The sequence below is a fragment of the Antrostomus carolinensis genome, unplaced genomic scaffold (genome assembly GCF_000700745.2).
Source record: "Antrostomus carolinensis isolate BGI_N321 unplaced genomic scaffold, ASM70074v2 scaffold14447, whole genome shotgun sequence".
NCBI classification, from domain to species: Eukaryota; Metazoa; Chordata; class Aves; order Caprimulgiformes; family Caprimulgidae; genus Antrostomus; species Antrostomus carolinensis.
In genome coordinates this window covers 13,499-29,415 of record NW_010325449.1, presented here as the reverse complement: position 1 = coordinate 29,415, position 15,917 = coordinate 13,499, and the positions used below count along the sequence as shown (strand labels likewise).

At 36.8% G+C, this 15,917-nt stretch overlaps 1 protein-coding gene across 1 annotated transcript in view; it reads right to left on the bottom strand.

Moving 5' to 3' along the window:
• Positions 1-260: 260 nt before the first annotated feature.
• LOC104527486 (phosphatidylinositol 3,4,5-trisphosphate-dependent Rac exchanger 2 protein) overlaps positions 261-15,917 on the bottom strand; it is a gene marked incomplete at its 5' end in the record, with an annotated part of 23,284 nt that continues 7,627 nt past the window's right edge. The window contains 11 exons of the mRNA XM_010171213.1: positions 261-451; positions 1,161-1,278; positions 4,545-4,681; positions 6,931-7,016; positions 9,397-9,545; positions 10,222-10,314; positions 10,468-10,610; positions 11,772-11,844; positions 12,608-12,683; positions 13,167-13,216; positions 14,094-14,197. Coding sequence (XP_010169515.1) covers positions 261-451; positions 1,161-1,278; positions 4,545-4,681; positions 6,931-7,016; positions 9,397-9,545; positions 10,222-10,314; positions 10,468-10,610; positions 11,772-11,844; positions 12,608-12,683; positions 13,167-13,216; positions 14,094-14,197 — 1,220 coding nt within the window. The remainder of the gene's footprint in view (positions 452-1,160; positions 1,279-4,544; positions 4,682-6,930; positions 7,017-9,396; positions 9,546-10,221; positions 10,315-10,467; positions 10,611-11,771; positions 11,845-12,607; positions 12,684-13,166; positions 13,217-14,093; positions 14,198-15,917) is intronic.

Sequence of the window (15,917 nt, the reverse complement as noted above, 5' to 3'; positions counted from 1 at the left end):
GGGGGGGCGGAGGGGGGGCAGGAAGAATGGAAGACTTTAAAGCTCTTTCACATTTTTTCAGTTTAGAGGCTCAATTTATAATCATGCTGTAACTTAGGTTGCTTCCTGAGTACACAATCATCCTCCAAAATGTCAGAGCGATAAAGGTGACCAATTATAAGATATTAAATGAAATATGGATAATCCTAACAATAAGCAAAAGACAGGTGTTGCTCCATTGGTATTAAGCATAGTAAGAATTAATACATACAAAAATTACTTCATACCTTTGCAGTCAAGCTGAAAAATCCCTTTGGTTCAATCATTTTTTCTAACACGTGGCACTTTATTCCAGCTGTGCTGTCATACTCATAAACCACTCCATACTCCAGATGAACATTATCAACAGTCAGACTCACATGATCTTTCTTCCCATCAATTATTGCCATAGTGTTAAATTTGTCAATTACCTCTAGAATAAAGAAAATAACAAAAAACAGTTCAGGAGTGTTGGCCATTAAAGAAACTAAAAGGATGTACATAAACATACTAGAAACACATATGCTCTCTTCATTCTATTTAAAAACGTTCATAAAAAAAACAGGTACCAGCTGAATTTAAAAATCAGAACAGCAGTAGGTTTATGGATGCTAAAGTACTAGATTGCTAAAGAGATGAACAGACAAGCCACAGCGGTCTCTCTTTACAAACAGTTATTGAAGGAGACTAATTCAATTTCATTTATAATCCAGCGACATAAAAAAGCAACAAAAAAGGGAAAACAGAACTTCTAAATAAACTAGAAAGAAATGACCATGAAAAGTGCCAACATTCAGAAGTGAAACCACAATAACAGAATTCACCCAGAGAATATAAATATAGCTCATATGTTAACTGTCTCTTTAATTATCACGATGCATACGAATGCAGCTTTATCTAAATGTTAATTGCCTGAAAATAATCTGAAGGACAAGTGATTTGTTATTTCTCATGCAGTAGTGAATAATGTATCTAATCTAGCCTTAAATGATTACTAGTGGTGAAAATAAATCAGGTAATTCCTAGGATTATGTATCCTATGAGTGAAAATTGAACAGATTTTCCCTAAAGTGTTCCTGTATTTTCCTTGCTACTACACCAATGTTCTGAGCAACAACAAAATCAAAACAAGCATCACATACCTTCCACTTTGCAGTCAAAGGCATCACCTCCATCATCTCCAGAGGGCTTGGTGTTTGTTTTCTGAAGATCTTCCTGGGCACTTTCAATGCTGTTGTAAATCCACTGTATAGAATCTTGCTAAAAAACAAGAAAAAAACCAGACAGTTAGGAAAAGCTTTGCAAGTGCAATTGATAGCAACTTCTTTAACTGCTCTCAAACATTAAATAATTGCTTTAATTCCCTGATTGTTATCAGCTTTATTGCCTTCTGAGCTTCAAGTTAAAAAGAGTATTTTGAAAATTACAGAGAATTTTGGCTTTGTCTAAAACCATCTGAAGCATTTGGTCCACTTATTTTTTTATTTCAGAGTATACTGTCACAAGACAGTACGAAATCTGTGACAGCATGACATCCATCAGTTTCATCTCTCTGCCAAAAATAATTTAAGACATTTCAAATCAAACTGCAGATTAAAACGTATTCAAGACAAGAAATCTGCTGACAAATATTATGGAATACCAACCAAATATATAGTGTGTCCAGCTTATCTATCACCCATGTGTTACTGTCAAGAAGAATATACACTACAGCCCTCATTACTTATATTTGCCTTTACTACAGTTATTTTACTAGAGGTTCTTTATTTTTTGCTCAGATCAGTAAAACCTCCAAAAAGGACAGAATCACCGGCCCCAAAAGTCCAGCATCTTATGTGACTGAGTGACACAGGAGCACAGGAACAGTGCCTTGGTCCCACAAGCTATGAAGAAGCCACGAGTACGCCTTACATCTTCTTCTCACCCCTCACAGCCACATGCCCATCACATCCCTGTGGAAGAGCCTATCAAGCATGGAATGTCCAGACTACTCTCCTCCTTACACTTCAAAAGAAGCTTGACAGTCATTTAATCACTTTGTCTCCAACAGCAGAATAAATGACATGATTATGACTAATATGAATTCACAGACTTAATAAAGAAGTTCAGGGAAGAATTCAAAGTTAAGCAAGGACAGTAAAAGTTTAATCTGAATGTTACAATTTTCATGCAAAATGTCAAGTACATTCGATTATGCTTTGCTAATACACAATATTCAGCTGCTATCTTTATCCCATTAATCATAGATAACTACATTTTTGTATGATTAAGGTACTATTTCTCTCTAGGTTTCCAAGATTCGTCCATGCCTTACTTTCCACTAAATGACACTGAAATATTTTAATAAGGAAGCTTAACTTTTGGAGTGCTCTGTTGATTGTTGGAGGACACCTGTGCAGAAGCTGATCAATAGAAACACTTCTGAAACTCGCGCTTCTTCGCAAGTACACCTGAAAGCTTGCTGTTTATTTATGGAGTCTGACAGGGTTACCTGGCAGCATTAAGAGATGTACTTTATGTCTAAGAGTTTCTTCATTATTTGAACTTAGTGTGGCCTAATGAAAGGTCTAACTGCTTACACTGGAAGTCCCTCTTTCAAAAATTAACACAAGATATAATGCAATATGATTTGGAGCAATGTTCTCCAAAAGGATTATGGAGGTACAAACTAAGCATAAATCTGTCACATCATGATTAGCATCACTGCAAAGAAATTTTAAGTCCAAGATGTAAAATCTGCTTTCAGTTTTCTTTATCCAGACAAGAAAGAATATAAACACCATCCAACAGAAGTTACACGGTTATTCGCACTGTAAGAATCTGAAATGAATCTTCATGTGCTCCAGACAAGCAGAAAGACTCCTCATCCAGAGAAGTGGAATATACAGTAAACAGAAAAAGTTCCCCTTTCAAGTATGCAATTGCCAACCACAGGAGAGAATACATTGTGCATGTTAATTAAATGATAGGCTAACACACTGTACTTACAAAATAGGAGAAATCCACAGTCATCTTCCAAATAATTAAAAACCAAAATTTCTGAATAGGAAATGAAATTTTAGCTGTCTTGACACCAGTGTGAATACTGCCATTTATTTCAGTCTAGACAGGTCTCCCATGGCATTTGATAGCACTACATCCTAAATGAAGTTTTTTTGTCACTCTGAGGGATTTTAGTTATCTGTGATTTGCTGAATTACGATCAGCTACTTTTTAAGACTGAAATAAATACTCTGTATAGGAAAAACAGTTATGTACTCCACAGGTCAATTTAAAAAAGGCATAATTTTGCATATCGAGGCATTCATGCCACCCAATACCAATCAACCCTCTTTGGATGTCACTAATCTCTATAGGAACTCTACAGTTATACACAGAGAGAACATACCTGCTATAAAGAATTTAATTTATCTTTTATTCTAGCCAGTTTTGCTACCACTGCACAAAGCACCCTCTCTTTACTAGAGCACATCTTCCTTTAAAGAAAAGGTGAGTTTGATCTTGACATGCTGTGTAACAAATTCAATTCTGTATTGTGTTTAAACACAAGTATGCAGACAAACATTTTCCATATTTGCATTACACAGTTCTATCTAACTCCTACTTATAATTCTTATCTCATATCTATGCAGTAGGTGAGAGAGAAGGATTGCACTACTTTAATTGGATTTTTCTTCTCAATTAACATGCACTGGAAGAGTTTGGGAAGTTAATTAATGATATCGCTCACAGTTTATGAGAAACTTGCAGGGGCTTGGAAAAATTACATTATAGAATCCCGCTGGTTATAGTTTTCTTCCTTAAATTTGTGTCTTGGAAGTCTGAGATTTTCTCCTAAACTAACATGAAAAAGATAACAAAAATTGCATGTTTATATTAAAAAAGGGAAATTTTGATTCCTGAATGCATGTTTATTCCCACGAATGGAATGCAATGGGAACACAGAGAGTTTATAGATGGAATATGTGCACTCTGCTCTCTATGTGCTGAAGTGTTACAAAATTCTGGAAGAAGATCAGCTTTTTGCATTTCATTCTCTTGCTGCTGAACAGGCAGCCAGCTGTGTAAATCCCTTTCCATCATGATGAGAATATACTTGTCCTTGTTTTTATCTGAGACAGAGCTAAGTTTCTTTTTAGTAGCTAGAATGGCACTGTGTTTTGGTTTCAGCATGGGATTTGTTATGAGAATAATGTTGACAACATGCCAATGTTTTCATTTTTGTTGCTGGAAGTTGAAGGACTTTGTGTTTTATTAGTCTACAAGTGCAAGATCTAGGTGGGGTGAGGAATATTTAAATTAATAAGCTAAACTGGTATCTGGATATGCCAATAGGATATTCCATATCATATAATGTCATGTTCAGTATATTAGCGAGGGTCTTTCCCTTCACTCTTATTCACTACTCCTTTCCTCTCATCCCACTGAAACACAACACATATACAGACAGAGATATATACCACATTGTTTACTTTGAAAAAAAAAAAATTAGAAGAAAATCTACAAGATTATCAAGTGAGATGTACCTGCATTGGCCGCCGGTACTTCCTGCACGCTGTGACATGAGCAATAACACTTGCATGAGTCTCTTTGCTGACATTAATTCCATTCACCTTGATGATGCATTGGCCAGGGTGGAGACCTGCTGCAGCTGCCACCGTTCCTGTTAAGAAACCCCACATAGTTAACAGACTTTTTTCCCTAAACATCTCCTTTATAGTTTACAGTCCAAAAGCCTCATTTTGAAATCAGAATTTGCTTTCACTGATTCTTACATACTTCCCCTGACCACAGGGTGCTTCTGCAGTCATCTGGACTCCAAGCAAATGGAGTTCCCCAGCAGATCATTCCATAAAAAGAGAGCAGACTATTTTCTAAAGGCTGTTTTACAAAACAAATATTGATTAATAATATGAAAATGTGGAACATTTGTCTTAAAGAAAAGGATTTTAAAAGGATAAAAAGGTTTTAGCTTTAAACTCACTAATTATAGCTTAGACCACTTTTGTTCTGAATTCTTTTATATGCCCCAAGCTTATGAGCTTCTTCACTACTCCGGATGTCTCTACTTTACATACAACACAAAAGCTTTATGACAATTCATAAAGAAATACCAGAGCATACTAGAGTTTCTTGTTAAACATGCAAAATATCCAAATATCCAAATCCAAAGACACTTCCAAGGATCTTGTTCTTATTTTAATCTTCTTACCAACTCAGTTTATTAATAGAGTGCCTTATAGTTTTAATCAAAATACCCAAAGACAATCAAGTAGGAAATCTCTAATTATTTTTTTATGGGGGAAAAAATACCCAAAAGAAAACATTCTCATTGAGCACCATAAAATATACAGCTTGGTGTTTTATTTTCACAATGGAATCGTCACCTCGGGAAAATCTTCTACCCACTGAATAGGTACTACAAAAATAGCAGCTGTCTCCAGGTCTTTTCAGTGTGACTCAAGTCCACTCCTGAAAGACAGCCTCCTGGAGTATGACCTTGGTTCCAGCTTCCTAAACATTTGCCTCCCTAGGTCTCTCTTGATACTACCACAAAGGTGACAAGGAAGTCAAAACTATTGCCTAGAGACTGCAAGGCTGAGGTGCAGAAGCTAGCTGCTATGAAAGAAAAGGCTACACCGAATTTGCACAGTTGACAAATAGAAAAGCTATGTCATGACTTGTCAGCTGAGCATATTTGACAATGAAATAACTTAAAAGAATATACCTGTAGTTCCCTCATTTTAGGTACTATCAGGTTAGATGATAGCTGCATTTTAAATCTAATATCAAAGAAAGTATTTAGAAATTACATCATTACCAGCTATTGCAATGCCCCCTCCGAAAAAAAATATTTAAACATAAAAATGTAAATAGGCCTTATTAAATGTCTCTCTTTCAAAAAAAAATCTCTCTTCAAAAGCCCAAGGTCCCAATTCAGCAAAGTATTTAAGCATATGCTTAAAATCTTTCAGGTTTAGCAAACCACACAAGCAAGCACTTACATACTGTTGAGAATAAATTAATTGGAATAAAGTATGTGCTTAATTAATATAGGCAGTTGAACTGAGATACAGGTGCAGAAATAATTATCACATCAGCTCGACAGTCTGTAGTTTATCAGACTTTCTCTTGAAAATCTCATTTCTGGCACCATAGCCTTGAAAATAAAGTCATTGAGTTCTGTTCAAATCTGGCTGCTTCGCAGACCAGTTCACTTTAAATTCCTGAATTACAAAGGGGGGAGGAAGTACACAACTGCCCCACAACAGCGGAAAATACAGTGTTAGTTGGCTCTACCATTAACAACAGGTGACAGCAAGAAAGAATGCTTCCATGTCTTTCATCACCAGTGCTCCAGTCAAGAACATATTGAGTTAGGGATGGCAAGCACCTGACAACCAAATGACAAAATGGACAAAACAGTATTTAGAGGAAACATCCGCAATTACTAGGGCAGACTAAGTCACTAGCACCCTTGAAAAGATTTCTGAAAAGTGCATTTTCTGTAAAATGTTTTCAGAACATTGCAGAACTACATGGCCACCTAACAAATTAAGGCTCAGGAAGCAAGGGGTTCCCAACACCTATTCACCAAAAAAGGTGATTTTGCACCCATCAGCTATTCCTTAGTCTGCAAAGAATGCCCGGCCTTAACTTTCCTGTATTTGTATAAACACATACAAAAAAGAAAAAAAAAAAAAAAAAAGCCAGAAAATCTATCCAAAGCTTACAAAGTATAAGAATACAAAATAATCTTATTTGGTTTTATTTAATATTGTTTGTTTCTTGGGGGTGGGGGGGAAGGGGGATCTAAGCTGAATCACTGGACCTAATTTTTATTATCTCAGCCATGCCATTTAGACATAAAATACATATTTAACACTACCATTTACAGCTTTTATGGCTTACCTCTCCCAACAGCATGGACAACTGATGGACCAAAGCCCCGGATTTGGAATCCAAGTCCATCTGCAGAGTCAGGAATCTTCACTGTCCTGATACAAGCAAAGATTCAATATGAATGTAGCAAAAGGGAATATTTTATTATTCAAGATAAAAGTGAACAGCAAAAAGTAGGTTACAAGGGTGTTAAGACTTCACACTTTCACCCAATTCACAGTTTCAGGTTCAGCATCATTCATAATCCAAATACTTTGCACCAGTGACATCAGAAATAAGAGTAAGCTGAGATACCAAAACCAAACAGAGGAAGGCAATACTATTTCACGGGGAAATTCATTATGCCAATTATGACCAAAGCACCACCATAGCTTTAAACTTCCTCCCAAAGGGACTGTGGCTTAGGTAAGCTGCCACAGCACAGCAACACTGAAAGCCTTGGGAAGGCAGGCGGTCTCTCAGCCAAGAGGACAAGAGCCTGGGGACCACAGATCATGGCAGTTCTTGCCAGATGTGCTGCAGAAGACTGCAGCGACTAGATCCATATCAAAATTTCTTAACATATAAGTGTCTGCTCGGTGAGTTTCATTGAAAAAATATTTGTTGCAGTTTTTCTGAGCAGTATGCAAAGTACTGAGTTTTGTAAAGTAAGAATATCATACTATTGTTCATGTGACTTGTATGAACATCGTGCTATGCTTCTGCTTGGTCTAAGTGCAACAGCAATAAACACAGTGACAAACATAATCAACAAAAACACAGTTCTGAGTATCAAAATTCACATCTACTCCTTAAAATGAAGCCCTGAGCTCACCTAAATTAAGCTAGTATATCCACGTGATATCAGCTAAGGTTCCAGAAAAAGCTGCATTAGCCCTTATCAAAGCTAGTTAGGTCATGCATAACAGTGCACTGCTTTAACTTTGCAGCCTTTACTTCCATAGCCAGATCCGTTATTATTTAAGGGATCTTTGCCCTGAGCTCTACTTGCTAGTGCAAAAGCAGACAAATTCAAACTGATGCTGAAAAGCAACTTTAAAATACATTTGGACTGTAATAAACTTGATTTGCAGGTAGTTCTGCATAATATCATTGCATCATTTCTTGCACTTTCATTTTTTTCTGGTATACATATGTTTAGCATTTAGAGATTATTATTAGCAGAGGTGAGATCCAAAACCTACTGAAGTCTATAATTTTTTTTTAAATATTAGAATATTCTTGAGATTAATAAATTTTCATTTGAAATATTTTCATAAGTATAGCATCATTTGATATACTTATATATTGACTAAAGTTGATACAATCTATATGGTTTCATTCTGAAAATGCTTTGTACACATGCCAATCTGCTATGAAAAACCATCACTGGCAGTTTAGGCTACGAATTTAGGAGAGAACCGTCTCTTCTGCCAAAACAGCTGTGCTATCAGCAGCTCCTGACAAAAAGCAGGCAGCGCTGATTAACAAATTCTTCAACTCCTCTGAACTCTCATTCACTAGATCATCTCAGTCAGCCTTGAAATTCACCCACACTTTCACTGGTAAATTGTGTCAGAAATTAAACTAAGATCTACATTAAAGAAAGGCCAAGATACGGCTCTTATGCTTGCTACACTATCACCTACTGGTTTGGGGAATTTTTTGGTTGTTGTTTTTGTTTGTTTGCCTGGAGGGTTTTTTGGAGTATCAGTCCAGATAATCATCATTATGCCATTTTCCCGTTTCAGGGTGCCACTGTATTTCTCAAGACACCTTTGTTTATTTACAGAAGAAATATGTCTCCATTCTACTGCTGAACCAGAGCCATTTCCAGGTCTGGTAACAGAGGATGGTTCCTCCTCACCCTACAAAATTTCATCTAGTTTACTCCTGTATAAACTAGCAACAACAGCATTAACTTTACTAATAGACCTATGCTCATTTACACACTCACTTTACATAACCCAGCCATTAGGCCTCACTTTGTATTTCTTTTATGTAACAAAAATTGCATTCAGGTAGGAATGGTCAAAACTGCGTACAAAAATGCATCTGTTTCATAAAAATGGGGAGATGTTTGCTTGCTCCTGCTGTTTACACAACCAGCACACAGGCTGAAGGGGCCCATCGGATTACAGACTAACTTCTGCCAAACCAGCAACTAGTCCCCACACAGAGGAACTTATTTAGTAAACACAGTGAGAGATAAGTGATCAAAACTGCAATTGTAATCAAGGAAGTTTCATTTACACTTGTGGTTCCTGCATGTATTTAAAGTGGCAGAGCTGATGATCTAAATCACTTGTGTTTCGCTTTTGCTGACTGACAACTGTAATAAAACAAAATCAAAGCAGATCAGATCGCTTGACTATACAAAGTCAGATTAGATACAGCATTTAAAATAACAGTAGTGTTGTCTGAAGTTTCCCTGGTCTTTTAAAATTCACTTCAGTTGTAGTTTATAAAAATTCCCCCAAAGGAATGACAACTTACTCCCGTGGTTTAGTGCTCACAAGAACCCGCAGGGGCTTTCTGCTGTTTAAACATGCTTTCAGGAAGCAATCCACTTCACTGAAGGGTCGCAGAAAAATCAGGTCACCATTAATGGCAAAGATTTTTTTCCCAACTTCCAAGCCTGACATCTAGAAAACAAATAGCAGTTATGTATATGTTTGCCTTTTATAACCACTAACATTACATCTTCTTCTGCTGGCATGCAACCCCAATAGGAACAATGACATGCACATTTCTTTATGCCTCCTTCACATAACACACATAAAAGACACCACAAAATGCTTCTAGAACTAGTTAAACTGACATGAAAAGTACAGTAAACACTCATTCTGAAGACACCTAAATACAAGACCTAGTCTTAATCAAGATTTTATGACAATATTGCAGTATCAGTTAATATCTGTAATAAGCTCCAAAGCTTGATACATCCTTTATTATGAAATAACAACAAGTGCAACTCACAGACTAGCTTTTTACTCATTTCATGTTCTACCATAACTGTTTATTCCACTCATGATTAATGTCATGATTGGAATATTATAAAATGTATAAAAACAAAATTGTAACTTTTATATCAGTGCTCAATATGACAATTTACCTGAGCAGAAAATGAGTGTTGATAACAGTCAGAGCAATATTTTAAACAAAAAAACAAAACCAAAGAAAAAAAGGAAAAAAACACAGCTTTCTGGGAAAGTTGTCATTGTTACCTTCTACTACTATAGATTTTCCTAACTGATGTACAAAGCATACACCTGCTATCAAGTGAATAAAACAGGGAAGATAATTTATAATACTTGATACCTCAGCATTTGATCCTTTCTCCACCACTTTAATAATTGGCACCTTATTTTTATCTTCTAAACCAAAACCATAGGTGCCTTCATTAGATTTAATCTGAAAAATAAAATTGTTCAAAATTTTGTTCAGAAAGGTATTAAGAAGAGCTAAATTATATCCCCATTAAATAACAATACACAGTGCTAATTTATTATCATTACATCCAATTTTTTTACTCATCAAAGCACAAAGTTACTGGGTTTCACTCACCAGTAATGACTTGGCTATGACGTTTTCCACCACTTTCAGATCATGTTTCATGAGTCTGTGCTTCATATTTGAACCTTCCATTTCTTCGTCCGCATAAAAACGGAACAGCAATGGTTCATCTTTAAATTCACTTTTTTCTAATACTGGATGATACAAAACCACACATATTAATCCTCTATTTCTTTTGAACTTTTGAATATCGTGTCTTTCATGAACCATAAAATACTGAACATGCACATATATATGCAAATGCTAGCAAACTATTTTTGTGTGTGAATCTAGCGAAATCTTAATTTTTAATATAAACAACAATTTTTATTTGGATTCACTACAGATAGGTATCACTAAGCCCATTTTCAGCTACAACATCTGGATTCCACCAAGCTGAGGAAGACACATTAACCTGAAATGGTTTTAGTGAAAATGCCAAGCACAAGGTTTTTTTTCCTGAAAAGGACTTAAAAACATTACTTTGATAAGTTCTGCTGGACAGCTGCTGGAGATGCTCACCACCAAGTTCTGGCACTCTCCAGGTGGTGAAGCATGCCAAATTCAGTATCAGAAATGGGTTTAGTGGGGATGTGGAATCAACTAGAACAGCAGGCAGATGCAGTTTGTATGTTTCAAAGTCAAAGGAAAAAGAATGAACAGTGCCAGAGAGGAAGTTAATTTTCCCTCCTTCTCTAAATAAGCTGATGAGAAAATCATTTCTTACTCTTTTCATTTCAGTAAATGACCTACTGCTTCAACCCTTTCACTGAAATCTTTCCTCTGATGGTATTAAATGTGACCTTGTTCACCTCATTTTTGGTACTGCATGTTATCTCTGCTCTCCTTGTTCTTTGTTCACTGCTGTCCTTCCGATTTTCTCATTTTTCTACAGTCCACTTTCTCCTATTGTTACCACTTCACTTTTTGAAAGTCATGCTCCTCCATCCTTCATTCATTCTCCCAAAAGTGCCTCCATTCTTCCCTACATATTTCCTAAATTTTTATCATCTCATCTGCACAAACATATTCCCACTTAAAAAATTTCTTTTAAAGTGGCTAATAAAACTACACCCACCAAATCCTTTAGAGGATGAGTTCCTCGGTATAGGCTATAAAACTGACTGAAAATGATTTACAGAGTATACAATAGCTCTTTTTTTCTTGAAGACTGTAGCACAGATCTCTCCAGCGATCCAATGAAACAACTTCCTAGCCCCTCTGTAATATCTTTACCAGCCCCTGCATTTTCTGCCAACTGTGTTCATAGCATTAAAAAAAGGTAAGCATAGCTTGTACAGAATGAATTTACTTACCATGGTGCATAAACCCATTATCACAAAGAGCTACACCGAATATCATAGCTTCCTCCCTTGTCCGGCAATCCCCCTGTTAAACCATAGCATTTTTGTAAAATATATTTTAATATAGCAGCAAAATGGATTCTATGCACAACAGCATAACCTCACAGGGCTAGCAATGGCTGTAGACTACATTTACCACCATCACCTTTATATATACATTTATAGCTTACATATAAAACAGTATATACATGTTTATCCTAGAATAATAAAATAGTTTGGGTTGGAAGGGACCTTTATATGGTATACCTCTTTATAGTTAAAAATGAATATGTAAACATTTTAGTAACACTGCATCCTTCATAAAAATTGAACATAATAGCTTCAAAAAGTGTCGAAGTCTTCAACTTGTATTTTATAAAACTGGTGCCTGTTACTGAGTGAACAGGATACCCTGTTCCTGTTCCTAGTTTGCTTAAAATAAAACAGAACTGATGACAGCAAATTGGTACTGACTTTTACCCATCTAGGTAGTAATTTAGAGTTTTTCAGAACCTATCCATTTCATTTTAAGCCATGAACAATGTTACACGCTGAATCACAAAGCTAAGTCTCATTAAAACATTTAAAGTTGAATTGCAAATAAGGAAGATAAGCATAGAAGGGACGAACAGCATGGCTGCTGACAGCTGATTTCTGTTACTTTACTAATTTAAGAGGATTACACTTACACATGCTGTTCCAATAACCCTTGCACAAAGTGTTTGCATGTTATTCTGCTTAATACATCACTACCTTTCAAATTAGAATTTAAATGCAAATCGTACATAAATCCAAAGACGTATACTTGCCTGTGCAATCAACCAGTCTATGAGTTTGTTAGCCATGACCACAGATTTATAGGTTCTCAAGTGATAATCTTTATCCCTGTTAAAAAAAAAAAATCAAACAAAAAACCCTTGTATTTTATAAACAAGTTCATGCAAGCATGAATTGAGCATTTTGTAATGGTTCAAAAGTTGCCTCTGAAGTTAAAAAGCAAGTCAAACCTTTCAGTGTAGACAGAACAGAGGAGGCCAACCATATCTTACTTGGGCAGCTGGAACTCTCCAAATGAGGTAATGGAGTGTTAGTAAAGAAGTGTATTAATACCTACAGTAAGCATATAAGTATATCCACTAGGATCTAGAGGGCTCTAAAAGTCTGTAAAAAAAGGTCATATTGAACGGAGTTTGCAGTCATTTAATGAGTCAGTTATGCTTTTTGTCTTGATAGCCCCTCAGTCTTGTTTGATTACTCCCAAGAGACCAATCTTGAAAGGATGGCTTAGGTTCCTACATTCAAACACAGTATCTTCAGATTATATACTTCTTCGGAATGACTCTCTAAGGATTTCCCAATTGGACTCACCTAATTACTGGGGTAAACAGACTGTGAAGGCGACAGTACAGTCGTACACCCTGTTAAAGAGAAAGAGGAGGTAAGTTACCCATACGTACACACCACAGAGAACATACGAGGAATGGCTGCAGTAAGGAAGCCTATATGTTCTAAATGCACTTCATTCAGATAGTAAAAAAAGTCTGTTCAAATTTCTGTATATTTTCATGTGCCAAAACTTAATATTTCCAGATAAAAATATTGATTAATAAGTTATGAGAAAGAAAACATTTATAATCTAATCTAAGCTTCACTGTGACACATGAAAAAAGAATAAGGTAGCATTAAAAAATTCTGAAGGTATAGTACTTTGAAAGCAAAGCACACAAAATCTGAAAGAAAAAAACAATGTTTCCATCCATTAAGGTTTTCCCAATCACTGGTTGCTGTTCTACACACAAAGTGAGTAATTAAAGTAAAAAACACTGCATTTGATTATATATATATTGATACTTTACTTACAGACTGAAATTACAACTAACCAATAAACTTTACCAAAATAATGCAAAAAGATTCAAAGATTAAAAATTAAATTTTAAAACAAAAATTAAAACCTTTGGAGGAGTTCTATTAAAATAGACTGAAAAATACAAGAGACTGAAACATCAGCTTCAGAATCACCCAGAAACACAGACAATGCATCCTGCATATGAAACCATTAAATAGCAAAAATAACTAAAAAATAACAAACTTTGATTTTGTATTTAAAATGTGTCAAAACAAGCCAAAATCTTCCCTTACAAATGGAAAACTGAATTTGATTCACATAAATATATCCACAGGCCAGTGTGAGGGGATGTTTTTTTTATCCTAGCATAATATTTCACATTATTTTTCAAGCAGAACCTCAATTTCTGGTGTGTTATTCCTAATAATAGCAACTATTCTATTCTGTACCTTAGAGATCACATCCTGCATCTCATTTCTGGGGTAGTATGTTCCATCATCGTATCGGAATCTGTACAGCATGTGTTCGGGTTTGAACTGGTGCTTATCTGTAACTAAATTTTTAAAAAAAGTCATGTGTTGTTCGGTGACTTTCTGAAGAAATCAGTTAAGAAGAGGGTTAGCATCATTTCTTCTAATAACAGCCCATTACACAGCAATAGGTAGACAGGGAGAGCAGGAAGCCCAATTAGATCATCTGCCCTAATTTCATTTATGTCACTGGTGACAATACTTTTCACAATGCTTAAGTATTCCAGAAGAAACCAAAGAATTTCAAGTCACAAGGCAAAAAATAAGATAAACAGGCATGAAACAGCCTAATAAAAAAGACGCTCAAATCTGTTCTGGCCTTCAGTATTTTTTGCAAAGCAAATTGACCAATAGCCAAATAAAGCTTCTTTTGCAACTATTCATACTATTCTTCCACATTACTGATCAAATTCTTGCAAAGGCCAATCTCAGATGAGTCAACAAAGACACAAACCATCTACAACACAACTGACCAGTCTTGCAATGGGGAGGGGAGAGGGAACATCTTCCTCATCTTCCTCTATATATAGCCAGCTGAAGGTCTTCAGTGCAAGACAATCGATTTCACCAATGGCCCATGAAAAAGGATCTTAACATGAATTTCCAGACTTTCACAAGATTCCAACAGTAACCTCACAACTTCAACTGTTTTATCTGAACAGTCATACCATATGATACAAAACTTCTCCTGGAGACAGAATCACAGAATTGCCTAGATGGGAAAAGGCCTTCAAGATCATCAAGTCCAATCATTAACCTCACACTGACAAGTCCCCGACTAAACCATGTCCCTCAGCACTATGTCTACATGACTCTTAAATACCCCCTGGACAACCTGTTCCGATGCCTGACAACCCTTTCAGTAAAGAAATTCTTCCTAATATCCAATCTAAACTCCCCCTGGCACAACTTGAGGCCATTTCCTCTCATCCTATCATTTGTTCCTTAGCTGAACAGACTGACCCCCACCTCGCTACACCCTCCTTTCAGGTAGACCATAAGGTCTCCCCTCAGCCTCCTTTTCTCCAGGCTAAACAACCCCAGTTCCCTCAGATGTTCCTCATAAGACTTGTGCTCTAGACCCTTCACCAGCCTTGTTGCCCTTCTCTGGACATGCTCCAGCACCTCCACGTCCTTCTTGTAGTGAAGGGCCCAAAACTGAACACAGCACTCAAGGTGCAGTATCACCAGTGCAGAGTACAGGGGTAGGATCACTTCCCTGGTCCTACTGGTCACACTATTCCTGATCCAGGCCAGGATGCCACTGGCCTTCTTGGCCACCTGGGCACACTTCTGACTCACATTCAGATGGCTATCAATCAGCAACCCCAGGTCCCTCTCTGCTGAGCAGCAATCCCATCTGAGGCCCCACCTGGAGTACTGCATACAGTTCTGGAGCCCCCAACACAAGAGAGACATGGACCTGCTAAAACAAGTCCAGAGGAGGCCACAAGGATGATCCAAGGGCTGGAGCACCTCTTCTATGAGGACAGGCTGAGAGAGTTGGGGCTGTTCAGCCTGGAAAAGAGAAGGCTCCGGGGAGATCTTATAGCGGCCTTCCAGTACCTGAAGGGGCTACAAGAAGGTTGGGGAGGGACTTTTTACAAGGGCAGGTAGTGACAGAACAAGGGGAAATGGTTTCAAACTGAAGAGGGTAGGTTTAGATTAGATATTAGGAAGGAATTCTTCACTGTGAGGGTGGTCAGACACTGGAACAGGCTGGCCCGGGGAGGTGTGGATGGC